Source organism: Telopea speciosissima, chromosome 6, assembly GCF_018873765.1.
Source record: "Telopea speciosissima isolate NSW1024214 ecotype Mountain lineage chromosome 6, Tspe_v1, whole genome shotgun sequence".
NCBI classification, from domain to species: Eukaryota; Viridiplantae; Streptophyta; class Magnoliopsida; order Proteales; family Proteaceae; genus Telopea; species Telopea speciosissima.
Window position 1 is genome coordinate 47583203 of NC_057921.1, and position 13364 is coordinate 47596566.

Sequence of the window (13364 nt, forward strand, 5' to 3'; positions counted from 1 at the left end):
TGATCAGTAGCAATGGTAGTTTTGACTCAAGCAGACAGATCTCCTCGTTCTCTTGGTAGCAATGGTCCTCCCTGTGGTCATATATGTCATCTATAAGGTTGAAAATTTCCCAAGGCTACAGAGAATAGAACCCGATTGCAGACTCCTTAACAAAGGAGCTATTAAATCTGGAATTTCTTGTGTGGGTTGTGAGTTTCCGTATCTTATCAGGGAGGAAATCAAGAAAAATATCATCAGCATGTCCAGGTGTCATTTTCATAAGTAACTCTTTCTTTTATTGGTGGAAGGTTGTTCCTGCGAATGACAATGCCGAAGGTGGGATCTGTTCTTTCTTTTTCTGTATTTATACGCATTTAGATATGCCCTAATTATAATTTTTTTATTTTTCATTAATTATTAATATAATATTTTATTTATATATATAATTAATATCAATTTTATTACCAAGGAAACAAAAGAAATATGCATTTATGAGTTGTTCCTAACCAAACAAGTAACATGGGATCTGACCATCGTGAACACCATAAAATGTGAAGGTTTTAAAAAATAACTTTCATTTTTTTCAAACAAACGATGGGATTGTCAGGTTGAAGAGACTCAAAGAATCTATGAGTTAACATTTCTATACGTATAGATAAATTTTCCAATGATTAACTAGAACAGTTCTGCTGGATGGGTACCCTTTACCAACGTTACCCACATGGTGATATAAAGCTCTGCAAGTTAATTGAAACTTCAACTTTAGCAACTTTAGGGCAACTTGAGTTTGACCATTTAAAATATAACAATAAAAGGCCCTATAGTTATAGGGCACACAATAGAGACAAAACCTATAACTTTATAACTTTACAATAGCCAATTGAAGGAGGGTTGCTTCTCATCCAATAATCAGTTTGACTTGATGAACCATTCATGTGGCCCTAAAGTGTGGACTGTCTGTCTAGAGTGACAAGAAAACACATTACAACAGAAAAAGAGAAGGCAAACACCTTCTGAAACAGTCATTTTCAAAAGCAAATTATACAGGACTATATATGTATATTCTACCTAGAAAAGAGCATCTTCCAGGAACAAAACACAACATGAAACTGATTAGAAATTCTAGGAATGTGTCAAGCATGACCTTAACACAACTCTATAGTTATTAGACAATTTAAGGGTTCACATAGACAGAAGCCTGAGAAAGGCCTCACTCAGCCTTAAGAGCTGCTGTTTGCCTTTGCTTTTCTGATATTTTGCAGTAGAAACCATTTGGAAACACTAAACCTGGACATCGAATGGGATCACCTCCTTTAATTGTCTTCCACCTATTAATCAAAATTTAAAATGATTAGAGAGAGAGAGAGAGAGAGAGAGGGTCTTAATGGAAAACTTGATATCAATGGAAGCCATTGTTTGCCCCTTTGGAGCAACCCTTCAATTATATAGGTTCATAAACATAATTAAATATTAGGGTTTACATAATATTTTAAGGATGTTCCAGGAACAAAGTGCGGTTTAGATTTTCCATTGTTCGAGATATCACTACTGATGTGAGAAATCGTATTCACTCAATTATCCTGAGGAGGAAGAGATCTGCTTGAAACTATTGCCTTATTGATAAATGGAGGGGTGGGGGGGAGTGGAGGGGTGAATGCTATTATTTTGAGCTAATTGTGATGGTTATGATTAATGGCCAGCAGGTCCTTTTCTATTGGGTTCTAGGGCTGTTGTGTGCCCTTCTTTGTATATTCCTTTTTTTTTTTTTTTTTTTTTGCTCTATATATTTGATTTGTTGATAAAATAATAATAATAATATTTTAAGTCTCTTCTAGCTTTGATGTGAGATTAATCTTAAAAAATTAAAAAAAATTAAAAAAAAAAAAAACCTTCTCAGAGATTTAATACCTTAAAACATTTTAAAAGGGAGTGTCGGAATGACACATCTATAGATATATTTAGAACTTGACATTTTGTTTTAATTGCCGTTTGTCTTATGTTTAAAAAAAATTAGATGGAGATATAAAAAGAATTTCAAAATTAAGTTGAAAGTGACATATCATTAATTAGGTCATTATCAGAAGGTGTGATTGTCATGCATATTTGTCAAGTATGCATGTGAAATGACATTATTATACTTATTGGAAAAAATTATATCGTATCAAAAGGGAAAACAAAGTAAGATTGTAAATTATTTGACAGTTTGAGGGATGTCAATAAGAAACTTCCATTAAATTGGCTCAAATTGTTACCTGTAACCGGTGACCAAGTAATGAAGAAAGATGGCCATCTGCACCTTGGCAAATTCTGCTCCAGCACAAAATCTCGGACCACCACCGAAAGCTATGAAATTTGAAGACCTAGCATTCACTTCCGTTTGCTGTGTTTTAACATGAAATGTATGTAAGAAGAACAATCAAACTGAATTCAAGACCTTGTTCTTTTAAAATTACTATAGTATTGATTGTGAGATGGATAACATCAATTCATTTGCTTCAAAATACCAAAATAATTGAAGGAAAAAAGAACTCTGTCCGGGAGTGTCGCCTACCTACAAGTCTATCTCTCTCCTCCCCATATGAAAAGACACCTCTATCCCTTGCTTTGAGGTGGAGAGAGATAGACACATAGAAATGCTGGTGTAGGCCACACTCTCGGACAGAAAACTACTTCCCATAATTGAAATAATGAACTATACCTCCCATCGCCACGGATTGAAGGCAAGGGGATCATCATACTTTTCCGGGTTCAGATGAATAACTGTGGGACAGACCATAACTGCCCAGCCTGCTGGAATCATGTATCCTACACAAATTTTTGACTTGGATAAGAATTGAACTATAAGTGAAAGAAGGACAAGGAATCCCTAGAGGTAAATCATTCTTATAGGTTTTTAACTTGCCATTTATCTCTACATCAGCCATTACTTTTCTAAAAATCCCTGGAACAATATTTGCAAGCCTAACCATTTCATTGATGACCTGCCCAAAGAGAGAGAGAAATAAGAGTTGCTTGTAATAGAGTCATAAAATAAAAATAAATTTATGTAGATGTTTCAACTGGAATAAGACTCTGCAACTCACCAAGAATGTAAATGTCATAGATTTATATTCTTTCCATGTGATTCCACTTTCTTTATTTTTTCGGTTTGTTATAATCGCCTCGTGTTCTTTCTGGAACACAATCATGTATAATTTAGAAACATTTCAATCACTTGGGCATAAAAAAATAAAGTAGAAAGTTTTCCTTCACAACACGGTGAAGGTTCACCACATCATTTTAGGGTTCACAAATCGCTATAGTGTTTTAGTATGTTTTCCAAAATAACCTCCTCATACCCTCCCACATACATTTGAAGTCCCGCAGTGAATGAATCACCATGACTTAAGGAAAACTCGGTCCAATAACAAATATTTCATTCTATGCTTTCATAGCTTTGTAGGGAGACTTTAAGATCTCCATCCATAGCCATAATAAGAAGATCACTCCTTAAGTTTTTACCTTAATGGCTAATCTGTATATGTATTATGTTAGGTACTTAACCGATATGCCAAAAGTTTCAAAGTTGATGGAACCCGTTAAATCAAGTCTTTTAACCTATCTCATACTAGGCTGACCCAATCTAACACCCATACATTAGAGTGGGCCCATTAGGCACATAACATTTTAGCCTTGGATTTCCAGTCCAATAGGGGCATCATGAATCGCGTCAAATAGGGACCAGGTGAGGGGAATAATAAATAGGGTTATTCTTCTTAATAGCTGCTTTGCCAGAATTTTCATACCGTTAATTCTTCTAAGACATGAGGGTTTTCTTGAAGCATCTTCATGCCAAATGCTAAAACCTCAGATGTTGTCTCATAACTAGCAAATAAAAGAGAGAAGAGTAAATGTAGAGAAATCCTTTCATTAAGGATAGACCCTTCTTTCTTTAACTCTCTGATCACAATATCAAAGAAATCTCCATGTTTCTTCTCTGGTGATGCAACCCTCTCATCTAACATCTCTTTAAGCACTTTCATAATCTTCTTCTGTCCCTACATGAATGAACACAGTGAAATCAAATCTTATTGAAACAGCAAAACCATAGGTATGCTAGCGGTATACGTACGGTATGCTAGCACCTATGTGTCTCTCTCTCTCTCTCTCTCTCTCTTCTCCCTTTTGAAATGACTCTTTTATCCTTCAAAGGGCCCGGGAAAGAGAGAGAGAGATAGACACATAGAGTGCTAGCATACGGTATACCGCTAACATACCCAACCTTTTCCCTTAATTAAAAAAGTAAGAACTTAATTAGAAAAGGGTAGTTTATGGTTATTATTTAATAATACCTGTATGCATTTGTAGTAGGTAGTACCAGGAACATTCAAAGGAAAGGAAATTAAACCTCTTATGAAAATCATAAAACTGTCTAATAGCTTTTTTGAGGAGATCTCTTCATCATAACTAATCAGCTTCTTAGCAGCTAATTCAAATATCATCTGAGAAGTTGCATTGCATTAACAGTAGTCAATATTAACCAAAATCTCCAAGGCATTAATTAAAATCTCTTAATTAGAATGGATGAAATGTGTTTGTAATAACTGAAACTTACAGTTGAAATAGCATATTTCAACTCTGTACTATCTTGGCTTGACCACAACTTGAGATGTTTAAGTGTCTTCTGTTCCACTTCAGGAAGAAGTTTTTCTTTCAAGTTTTCAGGACCAAATATAGTAAAAATCAAACTCCTGAGATACTTATGGACAAAACCATGAACAGAAATCAGACTTTCTTCCCCAAATATCTCAGTAAAACTATCCATATACCAAATTTGGAATAACTTTCCTTCTTGTTGGAAGATAAATTGATTGATTTCAGGATCAGTTGATATCACAACAGGCCTACCAACTAGACTAGTTTTGAACAATGCTCCATACCTGCATAGAACAGTTTCAATTAATGTAATAAGGCTACAATTGGTAACGGTCTGAGAAAAAAACGGGCATTTCCGGTCTAGAAGAACGCCATTCTGTGTATGAAAATGGCCGTTTGGTAATGGTCTCAAGAACGAACCGATTACCCAAACACGATTTTGCGTTTTTTTTGTTCTTAGAGAACAAAAAAAACGCCAAAGAACGTTTACCAAACATAGCCTAAGAAGAGATCAAAAAGAAAATAGTAATGAGCTAGAAATGATGTTTTTACCTATCCATCCTCTTTTTGATAAAGGGTTGAATATCAATTGATGCAGTAGGGGTGAAATACTGAAGGCTCTCCCCAATAAGTGGGAAACCCATTGAACCTGGTGGGAGAATACCATTGCATTTAGGGTTACTCCATCTGTAAACCCAATGAACAATCCATAAAACAAGTAGAGTTACAGCAAAGAAACTAATAGACCACATTTATCTTGAAGAAATTAACTCTAATTGTGGTATGCAAACAATGGTGAGATCGATTCGAGTTTCTTAAATATATAGATTTGAGGGTTTCATTACAATTCTAAGTTATGAAACTTGATTGGTTCTTCAATCGTGTTGTGCATCACGAGTTCAGATCAGAAGTAATTAATTTATTAAGAATAAATTGCAATTTGAAATAAATCTTGAATCCACTGTGCCATGAAGTTCCATGAACGTAAAGGAATTTTAGTTGGTTGAGAAGGGTTTGAGTGACCACAGACAGTTCATCATCGTTGGATGTTGAAGCTAAAGAATTTTTGGAATTTTAATATGAAACAGCTGGAAGAAGAACCTCTCTAACAGTTAACTGTAATGGGCCGCTCAGTTTTTGTGGACCAAATCAACAAATTTGGAGAAAAACAAGTCATAGGAGTTGACCCATCTGTTAGGGAGAGAATCACAGCTTTTTATGATAGTTGATCAATTGGATGTTAAAAATATATACATATTTGCATAGGTAATTGAGTTAGGGAAATTGTACATTACGCTTTGTTCTAAATAAAATAAAGGCAACTACCCCTTATGTTATGTTTATATTTTGGGGCAGACTGGGTCTATGCAAAGTATCTAAGGAAAGACTTCATTTGGACTGTGATATGTTCTAAGGATTCATACTTGGTTCTGGAAGAAGCAGATAATTAATGAAGCTTAGACATCTCTTGAGAGGAGTGATATCTTTGATCCAACATCGATGATTGAGCTTCAACTCTTCTTTGGCTCGACAATTTGTACGGATCTTTATCCTCTCTAATTCCCTTCCCGACCCAATTCCCCAGTGCTCTAACAAGAGGGGCGACTCAATGACCACTCTATCCCTACATGAACACTCTACCCGGGTGGGGTCCATCCCCCTTATTAGAGGCACTGGGGAACTGGAGGAGATAATTTTCCTCGTTTGTACCCGCATGGGTTGCTCCTTGACATTTATGGTGACTGGATCAAGTATGATGCGGGTGTAGATCATATGGCATTAGTCTCTTCGATTATTGTTGATGGTTCTTGGTGTCTAGGGCCCTTCCCCTTCCCCTCTCCTCCAAGTTGCTTGGCTGCCCTCCTTTCTGTTAGGAGGAGGCCATGTGGTAGTGGGGACTTGGTGAATTGGGGGTCCACATCTTCGAAGAGATTTTCATCTACCTTTGTGTGGGACTTTGTTCGCTCTAGGTGTCCTTTGGTCTTTTATTAATTACTTCGGAAAGCAAGGGAGTATGCGTAAATATTCAAAACTCATGGGTGGATTTGTAATTAGGCCTTATCTCAGGGGAGGTACGTGTAAATTTCTCAAACATTAATAACTTTAACTCTATATGGCCTATTTTGACGCGTCACATATCGATCCAAATCTCTCTTCGAGTACTTTCCATCTATACAATGACTATGGCAAGATTTTACACCAAAAAAAAAAAAGATGGAAATCGAGGAATCTACAAAAAACTTGGTTTCACACTGATCGAGACTAAACAGTATCAGATTTTCACCAAAAAAATTATGTATGAGTTTAAAATAGCCAAATAAGGTTATTAGAGGAGTTTTGGCCCAAATTGGGGGGTTTGGATACCGAAAAAAGTGTCGGGGGAAAAACAGTCATTTTCGCAAATGATACCGAATTTGGATGAAATTCCGCACACTGGTCCAAAATGGTTAAATAAGGCTATCCTAGGAGGCTTGGCTCTATCTAGGAAGGTTTGGGTACATAAAAATAGGTTAAGCGTAAAACTGTAATTTTTTCCATTTGATCGCTATGGGAGTTATCTGGGCCCTGATCATCATCGCCTAGAGGTTCTCCCAAGGTGTTAAAATGTAGTGTCGACTCTACATTTTCTCCACCAAATCGGCTTGGAAAATCATTAGAGATTTTTTGGTGACTTGGACTCTTACTATATGGTTTCACTCTTATAACCCCCCCCCCCCCGGTCAGTCAATCATAGCTTGGAGATGTTTGGTGGTGGTCTTCCCACCAAGGACCAACTTCGTAAGAGACATATATAGGTCTCCCCCCCCCCCCTCCTCTTGTTGCTTATGTTGGGTAGGGTTTGAGAGCAGAGATCATCTATACTTTGAATGCCCATTCACCTATTGCTTGTCGATAGAAATTTGCATCTTATGCTCTCCCTCTAGGAGGCCGAGTAGTAACATGGTGCATCAAGCAAAGTGGATTGGAAAGACTTCAAGGGGGACTCCATTGGTTCGATATATAGCCAAGCTTGCTTGTTGTTGTATCATGCATCTCCCATATTTGTTGAATAGAAAGAAATTATTGTATCTTTCGGAATAGAACTAGGTCAAGACCTGCTATCATCAATTATTCTCATGGAGGTGGAAGCCTGCACCATATGGCTTGCCCTAAGGGTCCCAAATCCCTGAGAAAAAAAAGAGAGTAATAAACTACATAATCCATGCATGCATCTCCTTATAAGGTTTATGAATGTATGCAAGAATCAATATCAACTTGTACCTATTTATTTACATATAAAAGTAATAAAGTTTCAGAAAAATTAAGAAAACCAGACTTTGATCAATATGATGGTTTAGGATATCCTCTCATGCAGAATTCTGTTCATCCACAACAAAACTTATCCAATGTGATTATGCTGAGAAAATCAGGTCTAACATGAAATATAAAAGATGGTATAGTTAACCAAGGAGACTTGCTATGAGCCACAAATAGGGTATGTGATACATAGTCATGTCTTTGATTGTGACCCTTTGGGAGGACATAGGCAAGTCATCCTTGGCTTACCAAACTCAACTCTTATCTTCATGTAAGACCTCTTTTCTTACTCATCACATCTTTTATCATTCACTAAAGTTTGGAAATGCTGTGTTTAATTTGGTAGTTTTGGAGCCTTCATTTTATAGTAAAGTCTGGATGGAGATAAGATTCTGACAAACCCATTATATTAGCTTCTGATTCTAGCTTTTGCCACATCCATAGCTTTATTTAGTGAGATATATATATATATATATATCTCATCCTTCACAACTAACATTCAAACATCTGGTTCCCTACCCATAATGGAATATATTCTCATATATTAGCATTTAATTGAATAAGATAAAATCTAGTTACATAAAAAAGAAATGCTTAAAATGATTTCTTTCTGGTACAGTTCTATAATTTATTCATGCAACTTGTTGTACCTTAGTTCTTGTGGTTTTAAACTCTTTTGACTCTTTCAAGTTTGGGAGAATGGCTTGATGCTGCCATGATGTGCAGCTTTCTTATCACTCTAGCTTTGTGCTTGGAATTAATGTGGTGAAAAGAAAGATAAAGGTTTTGAAATATTTGTTTGGGAAATTGGTTGATGTTGCTTTAGATTCGAAAGGGAAAACCTGAAGGCATTAGTTGGCTCCTCATGTATATGAAGGCATCAAGAATTGAACTTAACCGATGTGGGACTATATGATGCAGTGAATGCACTCCATGGCTAGGAATGGGAGAAAAGTTTAGTCCCACATCGGTCGGGGAGTGTATGGCATTACGACCTTGGAAGGATTTCTTTACCTTGAAACTTGGGCTTCTAGGTTGGACGTAATTAAGCGGTATCAGAGCGGGTTGTATGTGCACCGACCATGTGGGGGCCCATGACTCAAAATTAGAAGGAGTTGATGCAATGAATGCGCTTCATGATCAGGAATGAGAGGAAAGTTTAGTCCCACATCAATAAGATAATGTGCGACAATTTGATTTATGATATTAAAAGAATATCTCCACCCTGAAGATCAGGCTTTTGGATTAGACACCGTTACACGTCATAACCATTTTTACTCTCAAATTTCAGTCTCAAATAAACAATAAAAGTACCTTAAAAACGGGTATAAATTGAAAATTAAATTATATAATATTTATGAAATTTTACATTTGACTTTGAATCACTTCTCTTTACTGTTTTGAGCTGGAATTTGACCATTGGAAAGTCAAGAATAATCCCTGTCTTGTGGACCTATCTATGTATGTTTGACAAGAAATTATGACATGAACATTTTATATTTATTGGGGGAGGGAAGGTGTGAGAGAGGTGGTAATAAGATGGATTAAAGGAGGAATTTTGGATGGATTCTGTCAGTGACAAAACACATTTTGACAAGGAATCAGTAAGTGGGTCCGTTCCCATCATATCAGGGCTTGCTGTTGTAATCTTTATCTACACGATTCTAAAGTATCTGATATTTGGCAATCAGTAAGTGGTCAGTACAAGGAAGATGTTCGATTCCTCGTGGTAATTCACAAGGTCTCAAGCATATCTATCGAATGAATTGTGTACCAGCCCTTCACTGATTTGATTTGATTTGATTTGATAGCTGAAATTAATTAAAGGGAGAATGTTCTTTGAGCCGCAGTTTATTGCGCCCAGGCACATGGGGTTGTCATTCAAAGGGATAGGATGATCATTTTATCCATCTCCATTTGTCCGGGGGCGCAGCTTGCGGCACAAAGAACAGCACCGCCTTAAATAAATTGGAGAAAATCCAATTTGATGGATAATGTGATTGAGATGGTTGAAGTAATTTGCTCTCTTTCTATATATGTCTATTCAATAATGAGATGAACTACTTTAGCCCTCCATGGCTCAAAGTAGTGGATCATGAACTTTAGCTTTATTAAAGATAACAAAGAATTCTTGAAGCATCTTCAATCCAAAAAAACAGAAAAGTTCACAACATCCATAAGCCAAACACAGAAGTCCAGGTCAATCCTATAAGCAAAAGCAGCAATAGAATTGTGTCAAGGTTTTAAGATCTTGGTGGATTGGTCAATCGGGTCGGGTTTTATCGCCTATTTTCTCTCCCTCATCTCTTATAGAAACAATATTTATAACGATGTAGGAAATAAAAGGAAATTACAAACAAACATTCACATAATGTAAGGATTTACATGGTTTGACAAGATTTCCTAATGCCTACGATGAAATGAAATCTCCTAGGTTCAATTTACTGACATACCCATAAAACCCTAAAAAATCATAACAACATTATACAGGTCTAAACTTTCAATTGTGTGAATGTAATGATTCGCAAACGCAAACAACGGAATACAAGACATCATACCCCCAACATATCTACTATGTTTATGTGTGTGTGGAATGGGATGCCGACATAAAATCAATGCCTTGCACCACTGACAAAGTTTTTTATTCTCCCAAATGTAATGCTTGAATTGTGTTTTCACCCACAACAAGGATTCATGAGTTCTAAACCTCAACTTTGAAAATCTTATTCCAACCTTATTCAATACAAAAGGTTCCAAGTAATCCATCAAATCTAACACTTGTTCATCCTATATCCTTGGATCCTTTGTGACTTTAATATTTTTGCAGGAAAATATATATATATATATATATATGGGCTCATGTTCTCTGTGCCGCAGCGCAGACTGAGCCTAGACACATGGGCCTGCTACTCAGGAGGGCAGGGTGGTCATTGCGCCCACCCCCATGTGTCTGGGCGCAACCTGCACCCCCGGTACAGAGAACATTCTCCCTATCTATATATATATATATATATATATATATATATATATAGATTAATAGATAGGCAGATTGAAACTTTAAGGTTTTTCAGAACTCCTCAATCAAGAAAGAATCTCCCTGAAGACACTGACTTGTTCCACATTGAAAGAGGTATGCAGAAAACCAATCAGACCATTGCATATAGAAGGTTTGAATTGGCTATTTAAAAATTTTCAAACACATTGTCTCAATCATATCTCTCTCATGTATTGGCATATTCTCCTTGTATTTAAGTTTAGGGAAAAAGATCTTTGCTTGGTGGTGTTTCCTACGCCCATCTCACAGGGCACTGTGAAGTGACGCCTCTACCCCCTGGGTAGATACTCAGGCGTGCTCTCCCATTGGCCCAAACACTTGTGTAGAGACCATGCAACCAAGTAGAGATCTCTTACCCGTAAGTTTAATTCCCTTATGTTAAAAATTGAAAGTGAGAGAAGAAAACATAACTTGAATTTGAACTTGAATTTGAACATGAAACTAAAACATCCAACATTATATTCTTGAGAGTTTAAACAATAAATTTGACATGAATAAAGAAAAACCAGACTCAAATGACCCAATTTCTTCTTCCTTCCTCTATCTTATCTCCCATAATTTTCTTATTTTGTAGTTGAGAACCTAAAAGCCATGACATGTCTATATGTCTTCCCTGGATACACAATCTGAGAAGGGAAATTAGGGTAATTCACAGAATCAGGAAACCCTTGAGTCTCCAAACACAATCCTCCATACTTGTGATACACTGCTCCGTCTTTCCCTTCCACACTTGTAATCATATTTCCAGTATAAAACTGCAGTCCAGGCTGATTAGTCCACAGTTCCAACACTCTTCCAGACTTGCTATTATAAACCATGGCTGCCTTCTTCAGCAAATGCCTGCCTCTGCCCTCTTTCAAATCTAGGGCATAATTGATGTCATATCCATTTGGAAGCTGATTGATCTTGCTTCCAATAATAGCTGGTTTTGTGAAATCATATGGTGTGCCCTTCACTGATACGATCTCGCCGGTAGGGATCAAATCTTTGTCGACCGGAGTGATATGAGACCCAAAGATCTGAACAGTATTGGATAAGATATTACCACTGTTATGCCCTCCTAGATTCCAGTAGACATGTTGAGCTAGATTTATTGGGGTGGCCTTGTTTATGGCTTTGGCTTTCATGTTCACAGTCAACTTGTTCTTCCCAAGGATCATATATGTTACAGTTACCGCAACATCACCAGGAAACCCTGTATCATTAATTTGGTACCTCATAGTTACTATCTTTCTATAAAAACAACTATTTTTATCATCCGAGAATGCAAAATCGACCTAGAATGTATTTCAAGAATGCATAACAAACACAACTGCTAACCTTGTTCGCCATCAAAACTGTGATAAGTGAATGTGATATGAGGGTTGTGACCCTCTGGTTTGTATTTCTTTACCGTCCAAATCACATCACCAAATCCTCTACGACCACCTAAAAAAAATTATTTATATGGAACAAGTTGGTAATTAAAAAAATAAATAAAATAAAATTAAGAATTATCTATATATTTAAATGAGCTTTAAATAAAAAAAAAAATTACCATGAAGTGTGTTATTTCCTTCATTGGCAACTAATTTATATGTTTTTCCATCTAGGGTAAATTTGGCCCCTCCAATCCTGTTAGCAACCCTTCCTACTGTGGCACCAAAATATGTTGTGTCATTCTGCAATGGAGATTCATTCATAAAATATTAAGAAATATTATTATCCAAAGAGGGAAAAAAAAATCTTAGAAACCTTTGGAAAAATAAAAGGAAAATTAAGAAAAATCAATAGAATAGATCTTATTTATATGTAACTGCCTAATTTAATCTTAAGTTAAAAAAATAAAATATAGATTAATAGTTAATCAAGGTCTGAAAACAGCCTGCTCTCTGGGAAGCAGTAGTAAGACCCGCAGTGATGAGAGCCTCATGCACTGGGTATGCCCTTTAATTATTTTTTTTAGCTAATTAAGAAAAATTATCATGATTAGCATTCAAAAACCCAAAAACCAATATCAAAAAATCTATCTTAGAAAAAAGAAATCATGATTGTAAGATTTCTCTCACCGTATATGGTGAGGTCTTATCATAACCAAGAGTAACATCAGCCAACTTCCCTGCACAACGTAAGAGAAAAAGGGGGGAAAAAAATTAAAACAAAAATCACAAGAAATTGAAAATTTCTTATCAGAAGATGTTTGGGTAGAGAGCATACCTTTTCTATCAGGAAGAATTACTGAGACAATGGAGGCACCCCAGTTTGTGAACTTGACAGAGAAATCTCCCTTTTGGATCTTATAAAACTCCACTCTTGGTGGCTTTTCATAAGCAGTAGAGAAGTTTATCAATGCAAAAACAACACAAACAAAACAAAAAACCAGCAAATTCCTACCCATTGGAGAAGAAACAGAGAAAGA

At 36.2% G+C, this 13364-nt stretch overlaps 2 protein-coding genes across 2 annotated transcripts; both read right to left on the reverse strand.

Moving 5' to 3' along the window:
• Positions 1-1165: 1165 nt before the first annotated feature.
• LOC122665851 (cytochrome P450 87A3-like) lies at positions 1166-5366 on the reverse strand. Its single transcript, XM_043861985.1, has 9 exons — positions 5167-5366; positions 4574-4898; positions 4311-4460; positions 3765-4016; positions 3063-3152; positions 2882-2960; positions 2678-2784; positions 2232-2359; positions 1166-1307 (listed from the first exon to the last, which is right to left on the reverse strand). The coding sequence occupies exons 1-9, from the start codon at positions 5364-5366 to the stop codon at positions 1190-1192; spliced, it is 1449 nt and encodes a 482-aa protein (XP_043717920.1). The 3' UTR covers positions 1166-1189.
• Positions 5367-11483: 6117 nt separating this feature from the next.
• On the reverse strand, positions 11484-13343 carry LOC122665852 (galactose mutarotase-like). Its single transcript, XM_043861986.1, has 5 exons — positions 13163-13343; positions 13015-13064; positions 12504-12627; positions 12287-12394; positions 11484-12161 (listed from the first exon to the last, which is right to left on the reverse strand). Exons 1-5 carry the CDS (start codon positions 13341-13343, stop codon positions 11530-11532), a joined length of 1095 nt encoding a protein of 364 aa, XP_043717921.1. The 3' UTR covers positions 11484-11529.
• Between the last annotated feature and the right edge of the window lie 21 nt (positions 13344-13364).